Below are 25,706 nucleotides of genomic sequence, written 5' to 3'. Positions count from 1 at the left end.
GGTATTGAAGTCCAACTCTTTTTTTTTTTTTTTTCCCCCCGAATCTGTATGACACTATGGTATGAAAATATGACATTTGCTAGCCCAATTATGTATGAAGCCACTAGCTTTGGAAGATAGATCCATATTGACTTTAGTGATATAAGAAGGTAAAATGCTTTCAAATCTCTATAGCATCTGTACCAGTAGCACAGAATGGGTCTCCCAATTAACTTCCACTTCTTATAAGAAGGAATTTGTCTTTTTTTCTTTTTTCTGAGCCATGCTGATACTTTATAGTAAATACTTCTGAGAAGTCAAAGCATGAGAAACCCACATGTAATTATAATGGTAAATAACTAATTTCTGTAAATTAGGTACTTTGACAAAGATAATTTGTTGAAGATATGGCACATAATGATGAGAGATTGGAAAAAGCATTGTTTGAGCACTGGTATTTTTGGGATTTGCACAGGACAGGATAACTTCAGGATGTTGAGCTGGTCATGTTTTAATAGCCTTTCCTGTCTTTGTGTCACTACCTTATTGTTAAAACAGAGGATGATTCTGTATTTTACCAAATTGCAAAAAAATCAGTGAGCAAGCAGAATGCAAGAAGGACTCCATATTGGAGACCATCCTTTGAGAAAGACTCAGATGTGAGTATCTTACAGTTCACACAGTAAGTCAAACTTTTATGGACGCTCTTGGCACCACCATCAAAACAATGGTTTTGGTGTTGCTCTTCCCCTCCCCGTGCTGCTGACAGAAGTGTTTTTGCAGCAGTGTAGTAAACTGAATCATAAAACTGCTCTGAATTAGAACTGTTCTTCCGCCCCCTTCCAGCCTTGTTAATTTTAACCTTGAACTAGTTGAATGGTTTTGCACAAGGAAGAGGTCACATGGGGTGTGTAGTTGAGGGAGATTAAGAAACTGTGGCATATGTGAAAGTAAAACTTTTGAATAAAGGCAAAGTCATACCTTTAGGGCAATGCCAAAGTTACACATTTTAGCTTGAGTGTAAAAGAATAAAACATCTTAAGTAAAAAGAGATGCAAAGTCATGAGTGAAAAGAGAGCAGAGAGGTAAAACTTGAGCTGTGATTATCAAAGAGCCACAGCTGCTGGTTTGTGTTACAGGAGACACCTTGGTCACGAGCTCATGTGTGATTTAGTTGTCTCCTATATGGCTCTCCCCAGCAGATTTCACCTGGGTTATAGTTGAGGCAGAGAACTGTGTTATCATGTGTATGGGTTTTGTTTTTTTTTTTTCCTGGATTGATAATTTCTCTCATGTCTGAGTAACAAGTCAGAATCATTAGCTCATTTGCATTGTGGCATTTCTTGGACTGCTCTGGCTATATCATTATCATCATCATCTTTCTTATGCCTTTAAGGAAATCTTGTCAGCATCAACCAAGTTCTTCTAGCTCAAACATTTTGAAATTTTTTTTTTTAATGTTTTCATTTCCGAGTTTTTGACGTGCTTGTTCTATGCTGTTTTGCAAAATCATTAGTGATTTTTCACTGCGTATCATATTATGCTGTTAAAACAGTATTGGAATATCTTGAGCAAAAATTCCATAGCTAGGAGTAGGACCTTTTGCATCTTCATGCATGAGCAGGACATTAAATAAACTCTTAGGATTCTTGATATTCTCTTGCTTTTGCAAATGAATGAGGTAAATTAATTTTTTGAGAGTTAAAAATTAAATCCAAAGTTGTACTTCATGCTAAGGGAAGACAATGAGAACACAGAACAATAGTGCAATTGACTTTCACTGGAACTTTCAATTTCCCAATAGATTTTATATTGTTTAGAAGTTAGGGTTTACTGTGTGGTTACTCTGTTTTGATAGCCCTCAAATGCTGGTTTCAGAACGGAGGCTTCTGATAGCCTTATTCTTATGAGCAAGTCCCTACATCTTCATTATCTTCTTTTTTTTTTTTTTCTCACCAACACAGCCATGGGACTTGTGTCAGAATCCCTCCCAGGATAAGTGTATTCAGTAGTGTTTGGTGTGAACCCAGAGGAGCTTTTTCACTGATGTTGACATGAGGCTTTCTTAATTGTGGCTGTTGACTAGCTCAAGTCTTGGAATTCAGGCATCACATTTTTCAAGAGGGAAAAGACGCTTGATGGGGAGATTATATTTTCAACTCCTGGTACATATTTGCATGATGTAACTGAAAGAGTGGCGATTGAAAACTAAGCTGATTAGGTCTTGGCTTTGCTGCAAACACTGATGTTTTTGTGTTGACCTATTCCTTTGGTAGTCTGTCAGGATAAAATTGTTTCCCTAACCTATGATCTCTAGTTTATGAAATTACAGGATTTCCTGCCTGTCCATAACTCCGGTCCACATCTGTTTTTTAAAGCTCCTTCATACTGCAATAAGGAAACAAGTTGTAACAAATTTCTACTAAATCGGTACTCCATTCTTGAAATTATTACCAGCTCCCTTGGTCTTTGCCACCCTTGGAATTGCAGTGGCAGAAAGAAAGTATTTTTACTGAGTGGTCACTCCAGGTCACAGTGTAGGATATTTCTACAGGCTGCAGATGTGACACATTTGGCTCAGCTGAGCCAGCTGCAGCACAGGGGTGGGGGTTTTTTTTGCCTCAGGGATATGAGACTGCTGCCCGCACTGCTGCCTGCTTGTTCTAGTTGCACTTAGAGCACAATGTCCTGGGATACAAATGGTGGCCTGTTTTTGTAGGGATGTCTCTGACCAGAGGAAAGAGAATCTTCTACTACTGGAAGATGCTTATTGAATTGGTGTTCTCTATGAAGAGGTGTGGAAAGTAGTATGTCAGGTTGTAGAATAACACTAACAATGGAAATTCAGTTCAAAGTAGCTTTGCATATGAAAAGAAAGAGAAAAAAACATTTAAAGCAAGCCATCTTTCACTTTATGTATATATTATGTGCTTGAGGAAAACTACTACACAAATATTTCAGAGATTTTTGACATGATGGAAGTTTTTTAGTCTCCCTCCTATAAAACTGCTATCTTTCCAATCATGGAATTAAGAGGATGCCCAGAAGGCATAAAATAGTTTTTCTGTATCTAAAAGTGTAACAATATTGACTTTTTATATGATTGGGTAGTCTGGTGGTTGAAAGAAAAGTCATATTGCAACAAGAAACTGAGACTCTTCATAGGGGTTTTTTCCTCCTTTTTTGGACATATACAATAAAACTGCATTCTTTTAGTATATAGAGAACTGAGATTAACATGATGGTAAGTGTGAAAATTTTGTGAGAGAGGTTAGACTTGTTCCACATTTTAGGGAAGATAGAGGAAACGTCCTTTGCACAATTTGCGAGTGTGGCTTTGGGGTTTTATTTTAGCCTAACTTTCTGAGGAAATTAAGCTGATGCATTTGCCAAGCCAGGCAGGGAGACTTCTTTCTTCCCATACCTTTTCAACCCTTTGACAGTTTCAACTAATATGTCAGGGAGACAGAGGCATTGTATATAATTATTTTCCAATGAATCTTGTGCATATAAGCTGCTGGGTAAAGGGGGAAATGCCCTGTTAATTCCTACAGAGAAGAGGAGACTATAGTGGGGTATCAGTGCTTATTACCCATCAGAAAATAAAGGGAATACTGCAGTGGGATATCAGCGCTTATTACCCATCAGAAAATCCTCAGAGGTGCACATCCTGAGAGCAGAAATCCCAAGAAGTCAGGATGATTGTGTTTGCTGCTCTCCAAACTACTGGTTTATTTCAAATTGTGGATATTTGGTGTAAGTTATTAGGAGGATGACATAATGGGGTGAAAGACTGGTGAAGCAGCCAAAAGTGAGCAATAGGTAAGTCTGCTACATGAGCTCATTCTGCCACGTGTGAGTTACAAGAACATTATTTCTAACTGATGTCAGTGCTGAATTGACTCATTGGGTTTTTGTTTGTTGTTTTTTTTTTCTTTTCATATAAAAGAGAGTTTAAAGCAATGGAAATGTTGTGTTCATAGATATTGGGGAAACTTGGATGATATGAGTATACTCATGTGATTGGCTGTGACATTGCTTATGATCTTACTCTTGTCTTTGTTCCAGTAATATGTCTGATGCTCTTGCAAATGCAGTATGTGAACGCTGCCAGACTCGATTCGACCCTGCAGAGAGGATTGTGAACAGCAATGGGGAGCTCTATCATGAAAACTGCTTTGTCTGTGCTCAGTGTTTTCGTCAGTTCCCAGATGGACTTTTTTATGAGGTGAGGTCTCATACTGTATGTAAAGGAAGAGAAGTAGCTCCATTAAAATGCAAGGAATTAGGTGAAAATTCTAGCAGAAATACGGATTTCCATCTTTCTTGCATGTTTCATTTCTCAGCCCTAAACCTTTGTTGCTATTTTTTTGAGGGGGTTGTGACTTAATTTCCTTTTTTTCCTTCTCACATACTCCTGTACATCAGTAACAACAAAAACTGCGTGCTCGCTCTTTGAGTAAGAGGCATTTCAAAAAGAAAATAGAAAATGTTCCTTGATATTTCATTAGACATAAGTGAATTTTTGTCTTTATTTTTAGACATTTTGTACCAAACTTTTCCGATTGGGCAACTGAAACTGGAGAACCCATTTAAAAATGAGGTTGAAATATTTTTACAGAATACGTGCAAGCACATATTTTGAATAACTCATTATTTTAAACATGCTGCATTCTTAATCTGCCATGAGTTTTAGCCTTGTGTAGGAGGAGTAGTTCTGAATTACTTGGGGGGGAAGCCAAAAATTAAGTTAAAGCCTACTAAAGGAAAAGGGCTTTGGACACTCAAGATTTTCACTGTCTTGTAGCAGCATTGCTATTGATTTAACTGTTTGCTATGCAAATTCACCATAAGGCTTAAGCCATATCTGGATATTTCTTTAAGAGAGATCCTTAGGATTTCAAAAACAGGTGTGGGGGGGGCTAGAACTGGAAAATTTGGCTGACCTTGGGTAAGCGGTCATTTCAATGGAAAATCATACTGAACTATCAAGACATAGGAGTAGTTCAGTTATTCATGAGGGCTCCTTCTCTCTTGTTTGGTTCACAGTTTGAAGGTCGGAAGTACTGCGAGCATGACTTTCAGATGCTGTTTGCTCCTTGCTGCGGGGAATGTGGTAAGATGTGGTGCATGTCAACGCCGTGGGGTAACAGCTACAGGGCTGTGCAAACCTCCCACCATTGCAGTGACATCCCTCCCAGGATGGGATTGTTGAGGTCATTTTAAGGAGCACAAGCTCCAGAGGGAAACAAAGAATGATACTGGCAGTGATTTGGGGTATTCTGATTGTGGAATTACTGGGTTTTTTTTCCAAAGTTAGACTGTAATAGCTCTTGTGGAATTAAAATGGGAGGGTTATGAAGGGCACTAGGCTTTTGATAAGACCGTTTTGTGCATGCATCTCAAGGTGTTGCTTTCCTTTTGCAGGTGAGTTCATTATTGGACGTGTTATCAAGGCAATGAACAATAACTGGCACCCAGAATGTTTCCGCTGTGAGCTCTGCGATGTAGCACTTGCTGACCTGGGTTTTGTGAAGAATGCTGGCAGGTAAGATAGAGCAAGAGGTCTGAAAGTTTTATCGGTATGTTATTGATACAGTAGTGAAATGTTGAGAGTGGTGAGTTTGTACACTGATAGGTAAAGCTTGAAAAGGTACAGAAGAAGCTTTAAGGAACAGCCTGATAGGAGATGGAAAATGGAATGAAGAACAGTGTTCTTCATCCAATGAAACATGTAAAAAGCAGAAACTCCAATTTTAGTAGCTAGTGGGTGGGTTCTAGAAAAGAAAGGCATTTTAGGCAAAAGGCTGAACAGCAAGTAAGAAAAAGGGATTATGTGATCCTGGGCAGGGTATTTATCAAATAAGCTGCTGAGCAGGAAATCAAGATATAGCAAAAGGCCAAGAGAATAACATGAGGATTACAGCAAAGCCTGTTCAGCATGTGATTCCCCAGGTCTTCGGAAATCATTCATTTTATATACTGAAATACAAAAATGAGTCCTAACGGTTGATTAATGCATTTAATTAAGAAGTAAGAAATAAAAACATAAAAGGGAGCTTGTACAAAAGCATACCATGATAAGAAAATAAAACAATCCAGCAGTTAGCAGGTAGTGTTGCACAATTCATGGTTAATTTCAGGCTTTCATATGTCTTGAGCAAAGCCTAGTAATTTCCTAGAGTTTATATTCTCGCTAACTAAATGGTGAGGAAGGGAAGGAAAGGTTATATACTTGTACCCTGTCCAGCAGGGAGCCCTCTCAACTCCCTCTTCTCTTCCATCCTGCATGCAGCTTCTGTGCCTTAATTTTTGGAGCTGGGTATAATTGATTTTCTTTTGATACCTAAGCTTGTTAGAATGGGCTGTTGTGATAGCACCTACGGTGGCTTGGGATAGTAGTCAGGATTGAAGCAGTTCAAGCAAGTTAAAGTACATTTGATTTCATAATTTTTGGACCAAATCTAAAATGGTAAGGAGCTCATTCCCAAAAGCATAGAAATGGGATATGCATGTGTATGTATCTGTACATAAAAATTATAATTTACCTGTCACGTGATTTCCTATAATATTTATCTCCATAGCATAGAAGCAGATTTCTGGTAAATATTATTGGAAACTCTTGGGTTCTTTTTCCTGCTTCTCATTGTACCTGGTCTTCCCTAGTCTACCTGTCATTTCCAGACATGTTCCACTGGATGCAATTTGTATCAGTGAGGATAGTTAAGATAATCCTTACTTTATTGTAGTGAAGGAATAGTCTTGCTAGATAAATGACAAAAAATAATTGTAAAACACCTCAGAAATAGGAATCTCTTCTGGACAAAGTAGACTTCACTTCTTCATATGCTTACTTTACTTCACTTTTGCATTTAGGTTCATACTTTTATGATTCAGAATGTAGTAATGATGAATGCTGTATTCCTGAACAGCCCTTTTCCACTCTTTAGTTTGAGGTTTATCAGGATATCTGAAGTTTTGCAGGGAACTACATAAAAGAGGCAGTGCAGTAGATGTTGTCCAACCTCTGTCTGCAGCTTTGAGACAATGGCAGAGGGCAGATAGAAAAGGTTGTATGAAGTATAGTGCTCATCTCCAGCTCTGAATGCTGGGAAGAAGTAAAAAAAAATTGTAAGTCCTATCTTGATTCCAGTCCAGGCTGGGTGCATTGCAGCATTTTGGTCTTTTTTTTTTTTCTTACCACCATTTAGTACTAATTTTCTGTTTACTATATATAAACACTTTGAGTGTGGAGATTTGACAAGATGTGCAAGCATGCTGCCTTTTCATCAGGCAGGTCTATCTCAGGAGTGGATCTCTACTGCTGGTACAATATTAAATTTTAAAGTAGGCTGTATGCATTGTGCAGAGGAAGAGTCATTTCCAAATGATGTAATTAAGGGTGGGGTTTTTTTTTTATTTAAAAAACCCCCAAAAGTCCATTTAATAGCCTCTTTGCTTTCTTCCCTGTTCCTAAGTGTTCAGCCCTCAGTTTCACATCTTGGAAATCAGTAGAACTGTACTTCTGTTTGCAGTTTCAGTGAGACAAGAACATGTGATCTCTGTTGTCAGAGGGGTTCTTGCTAATTGCAGTCCCATAAAAACAACAGAACTTCCCTCCTCAGGATGAGTTTGACTCTGGGTGAACTATCTTGCTGCATATTTGCACTCTCAGCTGATTTTGGCGGAAGAGAGCATTCTTCAGTCGAAGCAGTGACAAGAGTCATGTTCACAGTTCAGATTTAGCACTTAGCGAGCTTTCATTTGTCTTACCCTCGTACGTTTGAGGCAACATTACGGTCTTTTTAACACAAAACAGATTGCACAAAGCCTCACGGAATTTCTCAGCCACAAAAAAATACATGACTGGGTCAAAGGCACCATTTAGACTTGTGAGGCAGGAAGTGATGCGGTTACCGAGGGCTAGAATTCGCTGTGTTTCACAGGAAGTTTTGGTCCCATTGTAATGGAGAATATAAATGTAGCGGTTGACATGATAAGGTACAAAGCAAATCAGAAAGATCATCAGGACCATGATGATCATTTTGATAGCTTTTTCCTTCAGGTGTTTCTCAACTCTGTTCCCACTCTTCAGGCTTCGGATGATTAATAAGTAGCAAGTCACTGTAGTAACAAATGGGAAGGTGAACGCCACTGCTAAGGACACAAGGGCATGACGTGATGCCTTTTCTCTGTAGAGTTGCAGGCAGACAGTTGTGTTTTTCATCTCGACTGTCTGCACACTGAGCAGCAGAGGTGCCATTGCAACCCCAACTATAACCCATAGAAAAGCACATGCCAAATGGGCATAAAGGGACCTGCGAAGCTTAATGGACTTCACAGGGTGCACAATGGCTAGGAAACGGTCAACGCTGATACACATGAGGAAGTAGATACTGGCATACATGTTGAGGTAAAAAAGGAAGCCAGTGAGTCTACATGGGATCTCACCAAATGGCCAATGATTACCAGAAAAATGGTACACCAGCCGGGTGGGAAGTACCAGTACAAAGGACAGGTCAGCCACAGCAAGATGCATCAGGAACACGTTGGCAGGTGTGCCTGACTTTTGGTCCCGGACGAAAAGCCAAAGAGCCAGGGCATTGCCAGCAAAAGCCAGGATGAAGTCCAGGAAGTAGAAAGTGGCAAAAAGGATGTTCTCGAGGTGTGTCTCTTTGCCACATTGCTCTGATGTTTCCAAAGAGAAATTTGATTGAGTTGAGCAATTGAAGAGTAGGCTTGAGGGATCTGCTGGGCTATTCATTTTTCACTGCAATTTTGAAGAAAAAAAACCAAAAAACCTGAAAGAATTGAGACAGCATATTACAAAAGACCCTGTTTTTTTGAAGGAAAAAAAAAAACACAACAAAAAAACCCACCCGAAAAAACACACATGGAAATCAGTGATGTCTCTGGTTTGCTAATATTGGTATTTAATATGAGAGATCAGTCTAAGTTTAAACCCTTACATTGAAATTCTTAATACCTCCTGCTGGACTGGGTTTTCCAGAACATTAATTCCTCTTGAAGGCACCACTATAAAGAGTTAGCTAGCTGATTATGAGCTTGTCTCTAACCTGTGCTGAGATCAATTGAATAAGCAGTGAAATACTTATGTGTCTGGTTAATAGAAGAGCGGAAGCGCGTTCTGTATGTCTGTCTATTTAGTATTAGCTATGTTTAATTTGAAAGCCTGATTCAGGACTGAAGAGTTCCTAATGAATCAGCTTTTCTGAGCACAGGTATCTGTTGTAAGGTGACCTAGCTTAGAATATCTGTCTTGTTCCTAGAAGAGGTGGAAGGCAGGTCAAGTATTGCTGTTATTAAAAAAAACACAGGGTTCCTGAAAATCTTTGAGAATTACTTTGGTTTAAAGGCCTGTATTTAAGGCAAATGCATCTAGTTGCAATATAGGAGGAGACTTTTCAGATGGGTAGCTGCATCTCATTTGAACAGCAAAAAGCACTCAGAAAAGATTATTAGTAATGCCCATGCTGTGAGTTGCCTGTCAAAGAGTCACGCTTCCCTGCAGCTTTCTTCTTTCAGCATAACTCACTCTCTTCCTCCCTCAAAAGCCTGAATCCACTGTAGCTTATCCAGGGCCTTTTCCAAGTAGCAGCTTAGTAAAACTGAGCTTAGCTTTGCCAGTCTCTCTGTTGTCTGCAGGGTCCTGAACAGCATCAACAAAAAGTAATAAGATTTTCTGGGCACCTACCATGGCTTTTTATACATTTCTCAACTGTGGGTGTAGATGGTGGGAAATGCAGGCAGCCTGAGTTTCCAGCATTGTCTGTTTTTTTGATTCCTCGGAGGTGTTACAGTATGTGCGGCAGTACCTCCATTGTGCTCACCGTTGCATTTTATACTGATTGACCATTTCTCCATAATATTCAATAAATCTTTAAATACATCCACTTTCCTCTTCCATCTTCTTCAGATGTCTAAAAATATTGGTGGCTAATTGAGAAACTGAAATGGGATTAAGAACACACCACTATATTGGAAAATTTAAACAAAATTCCAAGGTGATTACCATCTTTAGTTTGGTTGCTGTCACTTTCAGATGGACAGAAAACTACAGTAGCTAGAGATAAAAATGCTGGACCGTTTCTGTTTAGTTCACAGTTGAAGAGACAAAAGTCAACAGAAGTGAGACTGAATGAAATTCAGAAACTAAAGTTTCTTCTTTTAGCCACAGAGGGGCCTTCTTACTCCATGGATTGCGTAGATACCCTGCACATTTATGGCACAAAAAAGACTGAGTTTGAGTGCGTGGGTACTTGCTGCCTACTGCCAGCTGCATGCTTCTTTATAGTCCTAGAGATGGCAACAAATTATTACCTTGGAATTACTAAAAGTGCATGTGCAAGGAAGACTATATGGCCCTTTTTACCAGGGGATGTTTTATCTATAAAAATACATATGAAATTTTGCTTTCATGTACAGAAGGAAAATTCCCTATTGCAGTTTTCCATGTGAATTTCCTGGGTTTGCAGAGGAGCCTGCAATTTTGTTCCTAGTATTTATTTGTCCCTTACAAAGTAAAACTTCCAAGTATTTTTGAACACAAGATTTTGAGGTTTGTATGTGATAGTAATGTTGAATGCTCAAACACTTGTCCTCCCTGAATGGAATTAGTTTAAGTATGTATTTTTCTATTGCATACCAAAGGAGAAATACGATGAGACCATGCCTTTTTATTGACTGTTTATTTACAGTGGTACCTATCACCTGATCTTCTGGCTATGTAGCCTTTTTTGTGCCAGGCACTTTGTTGAAATATGTTTTTCATCTGCAAAAAATGTAATCAGGTGATCTTTATATACACACACCTGTCAGTGATGGGGTGGTCTGATGCCTAAGCATTATTCTATACATGGTTGTGACACCATTGAGAAAGCAATGCATGCTGGCTTGGACCAGCTGAAAAGGCAGAAGCAAGGGTTGTCTTATGGAACAGACAGGGATGGCTCTTGTCTTGATGATCATGATTTAAGTCAGTTCAGGAAGCGAAGCAGTAAGCAGGCTTTTCCTCTATTTCCAAGCTAAATACTAGGGGTTTAGCAGCATGATACATTGAACTGATTCTGTCTGAGCTGATTTCCTAAGGAGGATCTTTGGGATTCAGATTCAGCTGAGTGTCAGTGCCAGACTCGGAATAGCCAAGACTTAAAGAGTTTTGTCCTCACTGGTGGCAGCATTGAGTCTGCCATTGATTTCTATCTGGACATGCTTTCATTGCAAAATACTGTGGGGTGGAGTAGAAAGGTGAATGTCAGAGCTATCTAGAAGCCCAGTATGTCAGTGTCAGGAAGGGAGAGGCTTAGAACTAATGATAAAATTGAAATAGACTCAGCCTTTTCAAATGAGTGATGAGAGCTGCAGTTACCTAATTTACTTTTTAGAACAAGGTGAAGGGAGGTATTTTTCGTTGCCTGATCAGAAATCACAAAAAAGGGAAGTGGGCCTCCTTCTAATTTTGCTTAGGTTTTAAATTAGAAGGGAATTCTAATAAAGTTGGGGGTTTGGTTTTTTTTGTTTTGGGAGTTGGTTTTTTTGTTTTTTTTTTTTTTTTTTTTACAATTCTGTTTGTTGATGTGAAAATTGTGGTGTAGCACTTGAGTAGGTTAGGAAGAAAGCTGACATGTCACTAGAATTAATTGTTGAGCTTATTTTTAGAATTTATATGTTTTCAATGAAATGCGACCACTTTACAATAGTAATAGTTCTTTGACAGTGTGGAAAGCCCTTTGCTCTTATTTACAGTTCCATTTCTATTTTGCCTGGTTTTATCCTATCAATTTAAAATAAATGTGTTTAATTTTTAGTTTTTTCTTTCTTTTTGGTTTTTTATGCTTACAAAAAAGCAAAGTTCTAGAAAGGTTGTTGTACTAGTCTGTATGAATGCTAAGAGCAAACTAGAAACCTTCCCAAATGACCTGGAATGTGTAGTTTGTACTAAGCTATATGGTGCAAGAGGCTTTGACTCCACAGATAGAAAACTCCTTTAGGAGTCTGGCTTATTGTCCAATAATTTCTGCTTGGATTGCACTGTTGGTGTTGTGTGAATATTTAGTGATTTACATATTGCTAAACAGAGCACTATTCTGGAATGAGCCGTTATCCCAGGCCTCCCAGGGCTGAGCTATAATGGGGATGTCACTGCTCATTTGAAATGCGTGCACACTGACCATATTTTATGCCCTGTTTCTTTTCTGCTCACAAACAAGCAAGATAACAATCCAGAAGGCTGTCAGTATAGAAACAACTGATTACCTTTTCAGCAGATGCTCTACCTATCACTAATGAAATGATCAATAAGCAGAAGAAATAGTTAGCTCATCGTAAGTTAGATACTTGGCTAATTTGGAGGTTTTGTTATAATGTAGGTATTTGTGATTTTTTTTTTAAGATTATGGTTGTAGTCAAATGGGAGTGTCTTCTATCTTTCACTGACAGTACTCTTCATTAGAAATAGTCCACTTCTGACTGAAATTATTCTCCTGAGAATCACTCCCTGCTGAGCCTCCCACCCTTCAGCTGAAATACTTGCTGCTTGTGAGCATCAAAGCAGTGTCAGAGAGCACCAGACATAGCATACATCTGTCAGTTTTCTTGGCACAAATGGATGTACATTAGGTACAGAAGTTTGAAAACTTTTATGTTTTGGAGGAGTGATATAAAGAGTGAGGAAATTATTCTTTGAAGCTTAAAAAACGCTGCTTGTTCTTAGTTTCAAGCATTTCCATTATATTCATCTGCCTCTGTGTGTGTGTCTTTCCACCTCACTGACACCAGCTAGAACTAATGTCACTAGGAAAGTTCTTTCATTATTCTGCTAAAAGAAGTTTGTCTCTTACCTTTTTACAGTGCAGTCCTATGGGTGGAGTATAGGCTCCTTTGGGGGAAAATCTCAAGGAACTCCCTCTGATGACAGCAAACCAAATGGAAGTAGCAATGGTGAAAATGAGATGATCCAAAAAGAGCACACAGTTGCAGAGTTGCTGAGGGCGGAGAGGGGAGCCCCTCTATATAGTGTCTTTCTAGCTCTGATAGCGCATTATCAGCTCAGTCACACAACGGAGCAGGGGAGAGGACACCCCAGCACTGAAGAGTAGTCTTCATCCCAGCTGAGCCCTTGGCACGGGAGTTGCTGCTGCTGTTAAAGATATGGATATACTGTATGAATATTCCAGTGTTCATGGTGCTTACTAAAGGCTGCTACTGAACTCCCAGCCGTGAACACAGACTTCTTGGAGTCCCCTGATTATTTTAGGAGGGTGGAGAGAAGCATTGTTTGGGGGAAGTCTGGTATTAATAGACACAACAGGACATTTCAGAATGGGATAATTCCATAATGGTGGGAGTGGGGAGGGGGAGAGGCAGAGGGGCGGCTGCTATGGTAACAGCTTAGCCTGTCCAACACTTCCCTTTGCTTGCAATAGAGGAGTGTCTATGGGATGGCAGAGAGGGTTTGTGAGTGGGGAGGGGCTGATAATGGTTTATCAGTGCAAATGGCTGAAGGCATCTTATTCAGCTGAATGAGAGGGGTCTCTTTCAGGACACTTGCTTCAGGGTCCCTATGTCCTGCCCCATATAATTACTCTGCATTTGACAGTGGCGAATAAAATTGATGCCTTTATGCTGAGATGAGCACAGCTGCATGTTTCCTTATAATGGGGTGCTGTCTGCTTTTTCTGGACTCCGTCTGGGCAGACAGTAGTTCCAGCCCTGGAGAGAGACACTTGCTGACAGGAGGACTCAGATTTGGAGAGAATAATAATGATACTTAGCACTTAGACAGGCGCCTGCCAGCTGAGGGTCATAAATGTTTGAGGTCTCACAACAACATCTGTGTTGTATTCTTATCCCCATTTTACAGATCTAAGGGTAAGTGATTCATCACACCAGAATTTTGGAAGGGGCCCTGCAAAGAACCCGCTACTTCGGCCATAAATCTACCCTTTCCATTTGAACTTTTCCTTTTGTCTGGTGTCTTTTGAGAATGACCTGTAAATCTCAGCAAGTGTTTCACATAGTGACATAGTGAAAGGAATTAAGCAGGCTTGTCTGTTTTGTGACAAAGAAACCCACAGAAAGTCATTCCTCTGTCATTTTCGTTTTATCATAAATTCTTCCCAGCCTGCAGCATTGCAGCTAGAGGGGTAGGTAACAGGCAAGTAAACTGAACAGCTGCTCCTCAGAGCTCCTAAATATTGGGATAAAACTGGTGGATTCCATCAGCCTTTACAGAAGTTTTTATACCTTTGCCCAGACTTTTCTACCAGAAATTTGGCTTATCTGCCAGTTTAGGACTGTACTTGTAATACGTTCTAGAATAGGTCATATGGTTTAGTTTTAGGTAGTCCCGCAAGGAGCAGGGAGTTGGACTCAATGATCCTTATGGGTCCTTTCCAACTCGAGATATTCTGTGATTCTATGTGATAGGAATACAGTTACATTTACCACGTAAAATTGCAAAATTGCATAGTTCCTTATTTTCTTTAACTTAGGACTAAAAGGAATTTGTAGGCAGAAGAGCTAGAATTCAATGTTCTCTTGTTTGTCCTAGCTATTGAAGACTAAAGAATCCAGACATGGTAAAGGCATTTGAGCAATGTGCTTTGGTTTAATAGTTTTTATTCTCTCTTCTTGACTCCCACTCCCCCCTGCCCTGTGCTGTAATGCCTCTGTTACGGCTAGATCCCATAGTTTTAATGGAGAGAGGGTGTTGCCACCTTTCCTTGCCCATCTCTCAAAAAGGATCTAGAAGAACTAGAAAGGATACCTAGAAGAATGACAGATATCCCTGATGGGATATAAATCAGTGAATGCTGGAGGAGTATTCTAAGGAAATACAACTCTGACTGCTCTATCCACATATTCTTTTCTGTGCAACTGGTGTGAAAGACAGGATACTAAACCAAATGATGTTTAGTCTGAGCTCAGAAGACACTTCTCCTGTTACATAAAGTACAGCATACAATGTACGTTGGTTTAGGAGAAAGAATTTCTTAATGTTTTCCTTTCTTGCCTTTGTTCAACCAGACATCTGTGCAGGCCATGTCATAACCGTGAAAAAGCTAAGGGACTGGGCAAGTACATCTGTCAGAAGTGCCACCTGATAATTGATGAGCAGCCACTGATGTTTAGGAACGATTCCTACCATCCAGATCACTTCAACTGCACGCACTGTGGGTATGTTCTCATATGCTAAACTCTCACAACAAAGGAGAGAGGCAAACAGTTCAGTCAGCAGTGCAGTCCTTTCCAAGGCCTAAACTTTGCTGCCTTCACATTATTGAGCAAAAAGAAATTGTGTGAGGAGAAATCGAAAGAAATTTGGAAAGCCTACAGAAACTTTAGTTTTATGTTGCCATTCAATATTCTTCTATCCTAAACTTGAATGGCACTATTTTATACTGAAAATTAAAAGAGTTCCTTGGTATGAATTTACCTGAAGGGCTGTGTGCAGATTACAATAATAGTGTTGTCCAAACATAGCTGTTGCCAGGCTATTCAAAATAGTTTCACTTTGCATTCCTGGATAAAAAAAAAAAAAAAGACTTGGAGAGCTGTGTCAGTCTTCTGGCACAGTCCATTACCATGCTGATGCCTGTATGACCTGAATTACTTACCGTGAAGGTAGTATAATTGGACCCCAGTGCTGCCCTAGAATGGTCAACAGCGCTGAAGAATAAAGTAGAACATACGTTCTCTTGTCTGTCAAACTGAGAAAGCAATTTTAGAAAGATGAGTTGGCAATAACTGTATTTCATTAGCTTAATGTAATGACTCTGCATTTGTAGCATGTATGTTGCCAAAGTACGTTAACTTTCAAGTTTGGTCTTCCAAAACTTCATCTCGGGCATTAAAGAGCTTCACTTGGTGTTTGTACTTCAAGGACATGTTTGTGTTTTCAGGAAGGAGCTGACCGCTGAGGCCCGGGAACTGAAGGGAGAACTGTATTGCCTGCCTTGCCACGACAAAATGGGAATCCCCATCTGTGGAGCCTGCCGCAGGCCCATTGAGGGACGAGTGGTCAATGCTCTGGGAAAGCAATGGCATGTTGAGGTGAGGCCTCTCTGAATCTGAAACTTCCTTCAGGAGCCATTTTGGAAGAGGACTAGTGCTGGTTGGAAGCTGTAGACATTTATGTGATCTGTAATATATGAATTCAGACAAAAACCAATTGCTTATATTTCAGATTGTCTTCACCTTATGTGAGTGAATGAGTACAGCAGGGTTGCCTAAGAAAGCTATGCTTTCACAACAGTAATAACCTTAATTTTAAAATGCCTGAGTTGCATTGTAAAGATTGTTGCAGAATATGGTTCGCTGTATAGCATTTACTTACTAATAAATTTACATATTCACTATGATATACTTACATATATCCTCTCCAACCCCAGTTAACAGGTTCGTAACATTGTTAGAATTTGTAATGTGGGCAGAGCCAGTGCAATTCTTGCTTTTTAAGCCTTCTCAGCTCATTGTTTCAGCTGAGTTGTCACAGCTTGCTCTGAAGTTTTTTAGTGATTTATGTTTTTAGTGATTTAAGACTCCTAGGGCTTGAACTGAGAGAGATCCTGCTGCTCATTTGAACTGCATTCGTACCAACCATGTTTTATGTTCCTGTTTCGCTTCTCTGAAACAAGCAAGATAATAGTCCACAAGTCTATCAGTGTAGACACAAGATGATTGCCCTTTCAGCAGGTCTTGTACCTATCTTTAATACAGTTCTTAATTACTATACTAGACTAAATATTTCCTCTTTTCTTTTAGTTTCATAAAGTCTTTCCTGTCAGAGTTTCATTAAAACATTAAGGGGTAACAGTTTTAAACTGAAGGAGGGTAGATTTAGATTAGATATTAGTAAAAAACTCATCACTATGAGGGTGGCGAGGCACTGGCACAGGTTGCCCAGAGAAGCTGTGGATGCCCCCTCCCTGGAAGTGCTCAAGGCCAGATTGGATGGGGCTTTGGGCAACCTGGGCTAGTGGAGGGTGTCCCTGCCCATGGCAGGGGGTTGGAACTGGATGGGCTTTAAGGTCCCTTCCAACCCAAACCATTCTATGATTCTATGATTAAGTGTTTCGTATTGAGCCATGATTTGTAGCCATACAAGTTTTTCCCTGGTGATGGAAAAGTTGCTTTGCCTGCCGCTGAATGTCTTTTTCTTTTACAGCATTTTGTTTGTGCCAAATGTGAGAAGCCATTCTTGGGGCACCGACACTATGAGAAAAAAGGACTGGCTTATTGTGAAACTCACTATAACCAGGTAAATTCTGCCATCTATACCTTAGGTACTTGCTCGGACTGGCAAATGCATTTTTGCATTTTACATATGCAAAGCTATGCAGATTTTGCATAATCTGAATTTGTAGAGGCAACATGATATTAAGAAACTAGTGAGATTTAATGGAAAAAATAATTTTTCTTGGTAGATGTGAAAAGTGATGCTGAGGACAGAATAGAAATGTCTTGGAGATACTGATTTTTCTTCGTGCCATTGACAGAAAAAACCACTGATCATAAGTTGTGATTCAAATCCTTGTAATTCTACTCCAAAACTATTTGTGCGGACTGCTTTGATAATTACTTGCTTCCATGGGTCTAAGATAAGTGTTGTGCTGTGTAAAGCATGAGAAAAATAAGTTTCAAAAGCCAATCAAAACCTATTTTTTTTCTGTGTAACTCTACTGAACAGCTATGAATTTGTTATTTTCTTCTGTCAGATAAATTAGTCTCTTTCTCTTCATAAGAGATGTGTTGCTGTTTTCAAAGTAGCTCTAGGTTTTATTTTGATGTTTATAGTTTAGCATCAGGAGATGTTTGTGTACAGTAAGCATCATAATCTACCCATCCTCTTTTCTCCAAATTGCCACATATACAGGACTTTAAGAACACATAACAATGCTAGAGTGTGAGGCATTAACAAAAAAGATTTTGTAGTATTTAGTGGTATGAGATCCAAAGGAACATAGACTGTTTGGCAAGTGTATGAGAAGTTATTCAGAAGATTTAAATTGGTATATTTGGGGGCTACTGCAATGTCTGGGAATTCTTTGATTGTTAGAATTTAATGTTCACACCAGCTGTGTAATTTGGGGAGCATAAGTAGTCAGTAACATGAGTTCCTGTTCTTATTTCTTTTGCTGTGCAGCTTTTTGGAGATGTCTGCTACAACTGCAGCCACGTGATAGAGGGAGATGGTAAGATTTGTTCTCTCCTTGTTTTGGGTTGCTGTCCTTGTTCCATTTGTTCGTGCAGCTGTTGCAGTCCCACAGTTGCAAGGCACCAGTGTTTCTTTTCACATCTGGCCTCATTTGAATTTGGATACAAATCCGAATTCAAATAATCCAGCAGTTTCCTCTTATTTTGTGCTTTTGCTTTTGCAGTGGTATCAGCTCTTAACAAGGCCTGGTGTGTGAATTGCTTCTCCTGCTCCACCTGCAACATCAAGCTTACACTGAAGTAAGTCAGTGTTTATATTTTGGACCTATGAGACATTTGCCCCTAAGGCAGGGTATCAGCTTGGGGGAGCCATGAGCCGGTGCCTCTCTGAGGGGCAATATACCTTTTCTCTGTGGGAGCAGGTGATTATAATTCCACTGATTTCAGAATTAGAAGGGAGTTGGGACTTGGCATTCCCTCTGATTTATTTTCCTTCATTAATCTATTCTGTAAGAAGGTTGGGTAAGAGGAGAATTCATTCAGCAGTACAGAGGGAAGGCTCTAAACTTCAAGTAACTGCCTGTCCTGAAATATGTGCAGCCTCATGTCTCCTTCGTCTGGATGCTCCCCTCAGTAACAGTATTTGCAATTGTGTAGATTATTTTGAAAGAAAATATTATGCTACTTACCTCAAATATGTAGAAGAGGGATGGAAAACAAAGCAATCCTACATTTTTCCTTTCTCAGGTTCAAACCCTTATCCAACTATGCTGGGTTAACCCCACTGGCCTTGTACATGAAGGAGCTCTAATTCATCACAAAGAGGACCTTTGAAGTGACACTTCCATTCTACGATAACAGCATTATTATTCTAGACTGTTACATACAAATATATAGCAAAACCTTGCTCCTTATTTAATTAGTGATACTAAAGACCCTAGTTCCCTGATAAGAGGAACTTACATGACCAGGCACGGAAGTGAGTTGTTTTATACATGCAGTAGAACACAAATAACAGCAATTACACAGATGCATGGAGACTTGATTTAGTGAAGCATATAGTTTGCAAGTACCATTTTAATAGCCCGCTGTTCTTTGTGTTAAAGGAATAAGTTTGTGGAGTTTGACATGAAGCCTGTATGCAAGAAGTGCTATGAGAAGTTCCCTCTGGAGCTGAAGAAACGCCTGAAGAAGTTGTCAGAGCTGGCATCCAAGAAGGCACATCCCAAAGCTCTGGATTTAAACTCTGCTTAAACAGGTCTGTCAGTCTACTGACTGCGCTCTTGCAGTCAAGCTGCTGTTCACAGCAGCTGTTGATTACAGAGGCAATTACTAAGAACAAGTGAAACCAGAGATAAGTAGTACCTTCCCCTGCTTCTGGTAATGTAGCTTGCATCTTGACTATCCCTTTACTCAAGCAATTGTTTATTAACACTGGCAGAAAGAGGAATATGATTTCTGCTTGAGCAGTTTACAGGCTGTTATTAATTTGCTAATAACAACTTATTCTGCCTTTGTTGAATTGTACACAGTCTTTCCTTCCTCAATTGAGCTATAGTTCTCTCTTCATTCCTCTATAGTCTAAGGCATTTGGAAACAGTGGTTGAGTGTAGGGGTGGGAAAAAATGTGGGGTTTGCTCTTTTTCAGTTAAAGTATAAAAATTTCTCTTCTTACCCTGGGTGAAGACATTTTTAAATTTTTTTAATATGTAGGCAAATATTCTGAAAGCTTTCACTCCTTGCTACATGCAAAAATGTTCTGGTCTTTCTACAGATATCTAACGAGCATATATGGATGCTGTACAGTCATTCTGGTTTGCAGGGTTGCTGGGAAAGCCCAGGAGTCAATAGTTATGGCATCTGCCTGCTTGTCTGGCTCAGGACTAATGTTAAGACTGCTGAAGAAGTTTGCTTTGCTGCTTCCTTGTTCAGTAGTAAGGAGATTTCAAGTCTCAAGGCTGTGTTGGCCTCTTCGGAATAGGTGGGCTCTCCTTAAGGAGGAGGTGGCTATGGGAAGCAAAAGATTTTGGTAGAAACTAGCACTATAATTTTCTCAGTTTGTTCTCTACCACTACATGGGTACTAGGGCTTCTAGGGGTCAACACAAAGCCATTTACTATCCACTGGCATAGCTGCCATTTCTTGAGGCAGTGTGGCTGGAGCCTCGGCTACCCTTTTGCAGGATGAAATCCAATTGATAATATGGTACTGATTTAAGTGCTTCAGTTTCAAATCCAGTTCTTCTCACTTTATTTCAAAGATGAGTATTCATTCATAGGTCACACTCCAGAAAGCCCAGTTACATGAAGGGATTTCTAATATTTACAGTTTGTAGCAAATGTGGTCTTATGCAGAAAAACCCAGGAAGTATTTTTCTTAAAATTTTCACCAAATAAGAGTTTCCCATCACTTTTCTTTTTAAGACCTGAGTGTACTTAAAGAGAGGACCTCAGACATGAATCTGTACATTTTAAGCATATAATTCTGCTCTGTAGTTCTGCCTGTCACTGGTGAAGTTTCACTGGTCCTACTGCCTCTGCTAGTACAACCCAAGGTGCTGAGAAATTTAACTTGTTTTGAACATTCTTGATATGTCTTTAGGGGTGAGCCATTAGCAGTGCTGTTTGTGAGTCCACTGGTGTGTTGTATAGTCACAGTGAGCGTCTGAGACCTCTGGAGGTGTCCCCATAGTTTCTTGTGCTGAGCTAAGCTGAGCAGCCTGAAAATCCCTTTCCATGAGTGGTTGGGGACTGTGCCTGACCTTTTTGTGAGGTGGACAGCATGAAAGACACTGGAAGAGTGCTGTCCCTTGCATGATTTAAATCTTCCAAAAAGTGGCTAGTTTAGTAGGTCAAATGAACACAGCAGGTGGGCCTAGGCACCACCCTGCAGCCCCGGGTGAATTAGCTAGCAAGACATTAAAGCTTCCTTGCTTTCTGTATGTGTGAGCAGCAACTGGATCGGGGCAATAATCCACCTTAAAATTATCCCAACTGCCATCACACTCTGCTGGAACAGAGCTAAACAAGATAATTGCTAAAGTATTCATAGTTGTTAACATGCTTGCTGTAGCCTCTACCCATGAAACTGCACCAGTGGTATCACAGCAGTGGTAGGAAATCCCAGCTAACTGTGTGCAGGTAAGAATCCAATATGCAAGACTATCCCTTAGCTACTTACTGGCTTTGCTAATTCAATTTCTTTCAGCAGCTTTGCTTTTCATTGCTGTAAATTACCATAAACTTTAACTGGGGTGTACTGCGTTCACTATAACACTGATGAGGGGATAGGCCTTAATTTTAACAGTAGAATTCTTCCATCCTCTTCTGACTAATATGCACTGTAGATTACAGTAATAGTAGCTGCTTTTGTTACTGCTTTAGGAGAACACATGGCTAGTCACTGTTCTCTCACCAGCCTTTAAATGGCCTTTTAGTTAAGGGCACAAAGAGCAGCATGTCTTTTGGTGCAGTAGTATGTGGCCACTGCAAAGACTAGTCTTGTAAGCCTGTTCTTTGGCATTTTTTTCACAGCATAAGACACAAGAACTACTGATCTAGGTGCAGTTCAGTATGTTATGCAGATTCTTCTCAGCATAAAGCATTCAGGTCTGTTCCTATAATCACAGGCCATGTTTAATGTTAAATCTGAGCAGCTGTGTATCTTCAGCCTCCTGGGAAGATGGTGGAGAACACACAGCCGCATAGCTACTGGTAAATATGGGAAGACTAACTAGCAGGCAATAGGTATTATTCTTTCAGTGGCCACGCGCAAGTTCAGCAATGGAAAATGCATGTATGTAGAGGTGAATGGCATTAACTTTTGTACTGCAAGTAGAGATTTAGTGTGTGCTCTCACTTTGTCTCATGTTTAGAAATTCAGTAGACCTAGTAAGCTTCAATGTTCAAAGGACAGTTGATATCATTCTCTTTGATAAGGTAGCTGTTCAGTTCTCTATGATTTGGATTCTGTCCTTATCTTCAGAGCATTTCCCAAAATTAGTGGGGGAAAAAATCATCATATTCCCTGATCTCTATATTAGCAGAGGATGATGTTGTCTTAGTATCTCTTAAATTATTAATTTTTCACAATTGTTTTTCTTACACTCTTGCTGCCATAGCCTGCAATGTGCAGAGTAACAGTAGTGAATATTACTGACATACCTTTTGTGGGACAGTGGAATTGAAGGAGTAGGAGAAATAACTATAAATAGTTAAATAAATGCATCTTCCTCTACTTCTTTGAGTCCATTTCTTAAAAACTAAGTAGAATATAATGGAGACTTATAGTCTCCATTATAGTGTGGTGATAGTCTGGCAGGTTGTTTGGGGGTTTTGTTGTTTTTTTTTCTTTTTTTTAAGTAAAGTTAAGGTCTTGGTCAGAAATAAGCTGCATGCTTTTTTCCATTGCTGTAAATAGACATGTTGACCAAATTCATCCTAGGTATCACACCACTGGACAGTATAGATTTATATCAAGGTTGAACTTGGCTCAGAAGTCTACACTTACTAAAAGCTGTAGTCTCATTATATACATTTATAGTTTACATTCCTATTTATACATACTGAATTAAAATCACTAATATTCACTGAATACACTTGAAAATGGTTTTGCTTTTAGAAACCACAGTATGTGAAGCTTGTTTGCATTAAAAAGGTATGTTAATCACTTGCAATCTTTCTTTATGGCAACCTAATCTGCTCTCTAGGGTTTGCATCCTGCTTTTTATTTTTACAGCACTCTGCAATGTCGGCAAATATTGTTCAACCTTCTGTACGGAGAGTTTCTAGATGTTGCTTGTTTTGTATTAGATGATGTGACTGACACTTTTTAAAAAAGTGGTTGGATGGTGAAGGAATAGGTTGCAGGCAGACATGTAATAAATGTGGTTGTACTAGTCTGTAAAGCACTATTAAGTGCTGAGGATGGTATAGACTGAGTAAAAGAATTAGCAGCTACTTGCCTTGGTTCAGGCCTTGATGAGCAGTGTGGATTCTGCACTGTGTGAAGCTCTCATTTTATCACACGTTGCTTGTGCTGTCTAACCAAAACATGTGATTGTGGCTTGAAATGTTGCAATATTGTACCTTTTTACATTCCTGTAATAAAGTTAACTGTAATACATTTTAAATTTTCACCAAAAAAATGTAAAGAAGTTGTCTATTGTACAGTAAAAAAAAATTACGTTTGCAAAGCTGAGCCAGAGAGCATTACGCACTCGGAGGAACTCTGAGGATTGCACAAATCTGATGTGCTGCTGTGGTGAATTCATGTTTTGGATCTGTGCTGTTTCTGTGGTGATACGTTGGTTGATGAGGATGTGCGGAAAGGGGTATCATCCATTTAGAGGCTGTGCTGCACAAATTGTGTTGTGTATATGATGAGTAGATGGGATGTTTTGATCATTTACAGGCTGTAGTAGATATTTGGTAGGTTTAGAATACATGGATCTAGAGTGAATATTCAATTTTCTTGTTAAAAAAGACGTAGTGGTTTATTTTCTGCGGTATTTATTGAAAAACCAGAAACAATACAGTTTAGCTGCAAAATTTCTTTTTGTACAGGTGAAGTATTGAACGCTTCTCACTTATAGCCAGTTAGATCGGATATAGGATGACAAAACAATTCAAAGTCATTAGTCTCAAAAGTTTCCATTGCCAGCAATGGACATTACAGCAGGAATATCTAATTGCTTGCAAAAGGATCAACTATTCTGACAAGTGTGGCACTCATTTAGATGCACAAAGAGAGCGGGGCTCTTCCCTACCACCCATGTACAAAACTCCCATTAGCGTTTGAATTTCACACACACACGCATCTGAGGAAACAAGGGAACCATTGTGCATACATTGGCAAATTACAGTGAGAGATCTAGCAGAGCTGCTTTTGCAGCACTGCCAGATCGTGTCTCAAGGAACTTGGTGTAAATGCTTTAAGACATATCCATGTTTCACTGTGAGCAAGGGAGGGCTCATCATTGAGGAAGGAGTACTTGTTCTCTGATAGGGTAAGCATCGAGGCTTACGACCACCACAATGCATGTATGCTTTCCATGTTCTGAGCACATGTAGGACCAAAGTTGTGTGTTTACAAAGGTCTGAGATGAACAAGTGCTGAATCAAATTTTACTACTCAAAGTGTCTGCTAAACAGGAAATAGAAAAAATGAGGAGAAATTAAAGCTATTATTCTTGTCTCATGAATGAATGTCTGCATAACTCCAAGCTGAGAACATTTTTATAGAGCAGAAAAGTCTCTTTTCAACTGATGCCTGTCAGACTGAGTTCTTCGATTCTGATTTGCACTGAATAGCACATCTATAACTTGAAATAGCAGGAACTGAGTAAAAGTACTGGACCCAAAAGCCAGACCCATATCAGGGTTTGTTTATGCTTACTAGAAACTGCATGGTAGAAAGCAGTTGTTAGTTTCCAAGTGCATTATAAAATGTGGATGAAAGAAAACCATTTAATTTAACCAAGGCAATGGTAAACCAGTGGACAGCCTGCAAATTTAGCAGCACACAGGAATGGCTGCTAAATTCTGACAGTAACTGGCTGGCATAGCCTACTGTAACTTGCAGCACATAACCTAGTGATAAAAGGATGAAAACCTGCATCTTACCTTCCAAGGTGTCCAGCTATCCTACAACTAAAGAGCATTTCTTACTCTTAGAATTTCCAATAGGAGGAAAAAAATAACATTACCTTTGTTTGCAAAGACTCAAGGAGTTTATGCATTTGGTAAAAGCATATGCAACAAGGGGACATTTTCTTTCCAAGAGGAAGAAAACTGTTAAAGTATGTCTGTCTTAAAGACTGGAGGAGACTTCGAGTATCAGAAGAGGCTCTCATACTAGGGTTCCTCTGCCTCCTGCCCCCATATTACATTAAAATCCAGCTAAAATTTCTCTAATCCAAAATCTGAATGGAATTCTTTTATTACATCCAAGACAGACAAGTGTTACAGATATTTGAAAGCACATGGTCACTTGAGCTACTCTTGTGGTCATATTTCAGCAGCACAGTTCATTCAGTGTGTGATCGGAAGACTGATCATCAAGATTAATATTTTTTAAATAGCGTTTCTTCTGGGAGATGAAATTATAGGTAGTTTGGCACAGATACAGGTCATGGGTTCTATTTCCACTGTTAGGCTGGGAGGTTCTTTTGTTTGTTCACAGCATTCATTAGCAGGCGTACATAGGATGTTAACAGGTCATCCATTTTGTAACCCTGTTGAAAGAAAAAAGTCTTACATCTCCCAAAGAGCTCCAGAAGCAAAAATAACATTTCCTCCCTGTTTTGTCGTCTTCTTAGGTTCTCCCCTGCATGGACATCTCCTTTTCCAACACCTATCACTGTTTTGATAATTATTTATCTATTCTTCCCTCTGCTCTTCCCTTCATAGACTTAAAAAAGTTTACAGAGCATAGCTCTACTGTCTCCTTGTCATTCCAGCTAATTGACATCTTGTACTTAGGAATCCAAGCTTTTCTGTGAGAGAAGTTAGCCCTTAAATGTTTTTATATTATCACTACAAATTTACCTT

At 39.4% G+C, this 25,706-nt stretch overlaps 3 protein-coding genes across 5 annotated transcripts in view; 1 reads left to right on the top strand and 2 right to left on the bottom strand.

The window, feature by feature from the left end:
* LIMS2 (LIM zinc finger domain containing 2) overlaps positions 1-22,731 on the top strand; it is a 34,768-nt gene extending 12,037 nt beyond the window's left edge. For all 3 annotated transcript variants that reach the window (XM_054835980.1, XM_054835979.1, XM_054835978.1), the window contains 9 exons: positions 4,048-4,207; positions 5,029-5,095; positions 5,407-5,527; positions 15,028-15,177; positions 15,903-16,053; positions 17,168-17,260; positions 18,146-18,194; positions 18,381-18,456; positions 19,263-22,731. In XM_054835980.1, coding sequence (XP_054691955.1) covers positions 4,052-4,207; positions 5,029-5,095; positions 5,407-5,527; positions 15,028-15,177; positions 15,903-16,053; positions 17,168-17,260; positions 18,146-18,194; positions 18,381-18,456; positions 19,263-19,410 — 1,011 coding nt within the window. In that variant the 5' untranslated portion in view covers positions 4,048-4,051 and the 3' untranslated portion in view covers positions 19,411-22,731. The remainder of the gene's footprint in view (positions 1-4,047; positions 4,208-5,028; positions 5,096-5,406; positions 5,528-15,027; positions 15,178-15,902; positions 16,054-17,167; positions 17,261-18,145; positions 18,195-18,380; positions 18,457-19,262) is intronic.
* GPR17 (G protein-coupled receptor 17) lies at positions 5,987-13,098 on the bottom strand. Its single transcript, XM_054835981.1, has 2 exons — positions 12,840-13,098; positions 5,987-8,780 (listed from the first exon to the last, which is right to left on the bottom strand). The coding sequence occupies exon 2, from the start codon at positions 8,741-8,743 to the stop codon at positions 7,709-7,711; it is 1,035 nt and encodes a 344-aa protein (XP_054691956.1). The 5' UTR covers positions 8,744-8,780; positions 12,840-13,098; the 3' UTR covers positions 5,987-7,708.
* Positions 22,732-25,239: 2,508 nt separating the features above from the next.
* Positions 25,240-25,706, bottom strand: part of MYO7B (myosin VIIB) — a 51,442-nt gene continuing 50,975 nt past the window's right edge. Inside the window, exon 49 of the mRNA XM_054835950.1 lies at positions 25,240-25,390. Within this exon, the coding sequence (XP_054691925.1) occupies positions 25,307-25,390 (84 nt within the window). The 3' untranslated portion in view covers positions 25,240-25,306. The remainder of the gene's footprint in view (positions 25,391-25,706) is intronic.

Source organism: Grus americana, chromosome 9 (assembly GCF_028858705.1).
Source record: "Grus americana isolate bGruAme1 chromosome 9, bGruAme1.mat, whole genome shotgun sequence".
NCBI classification, from domain to species: Eukaryota; Metazoa; Chordata; class Aves; order Gruiformes; family Gruidae; genus Grus; species Grus americana.
This window is presented reverse-complemented; position numbering and strand designations above follow the sequence as displayed.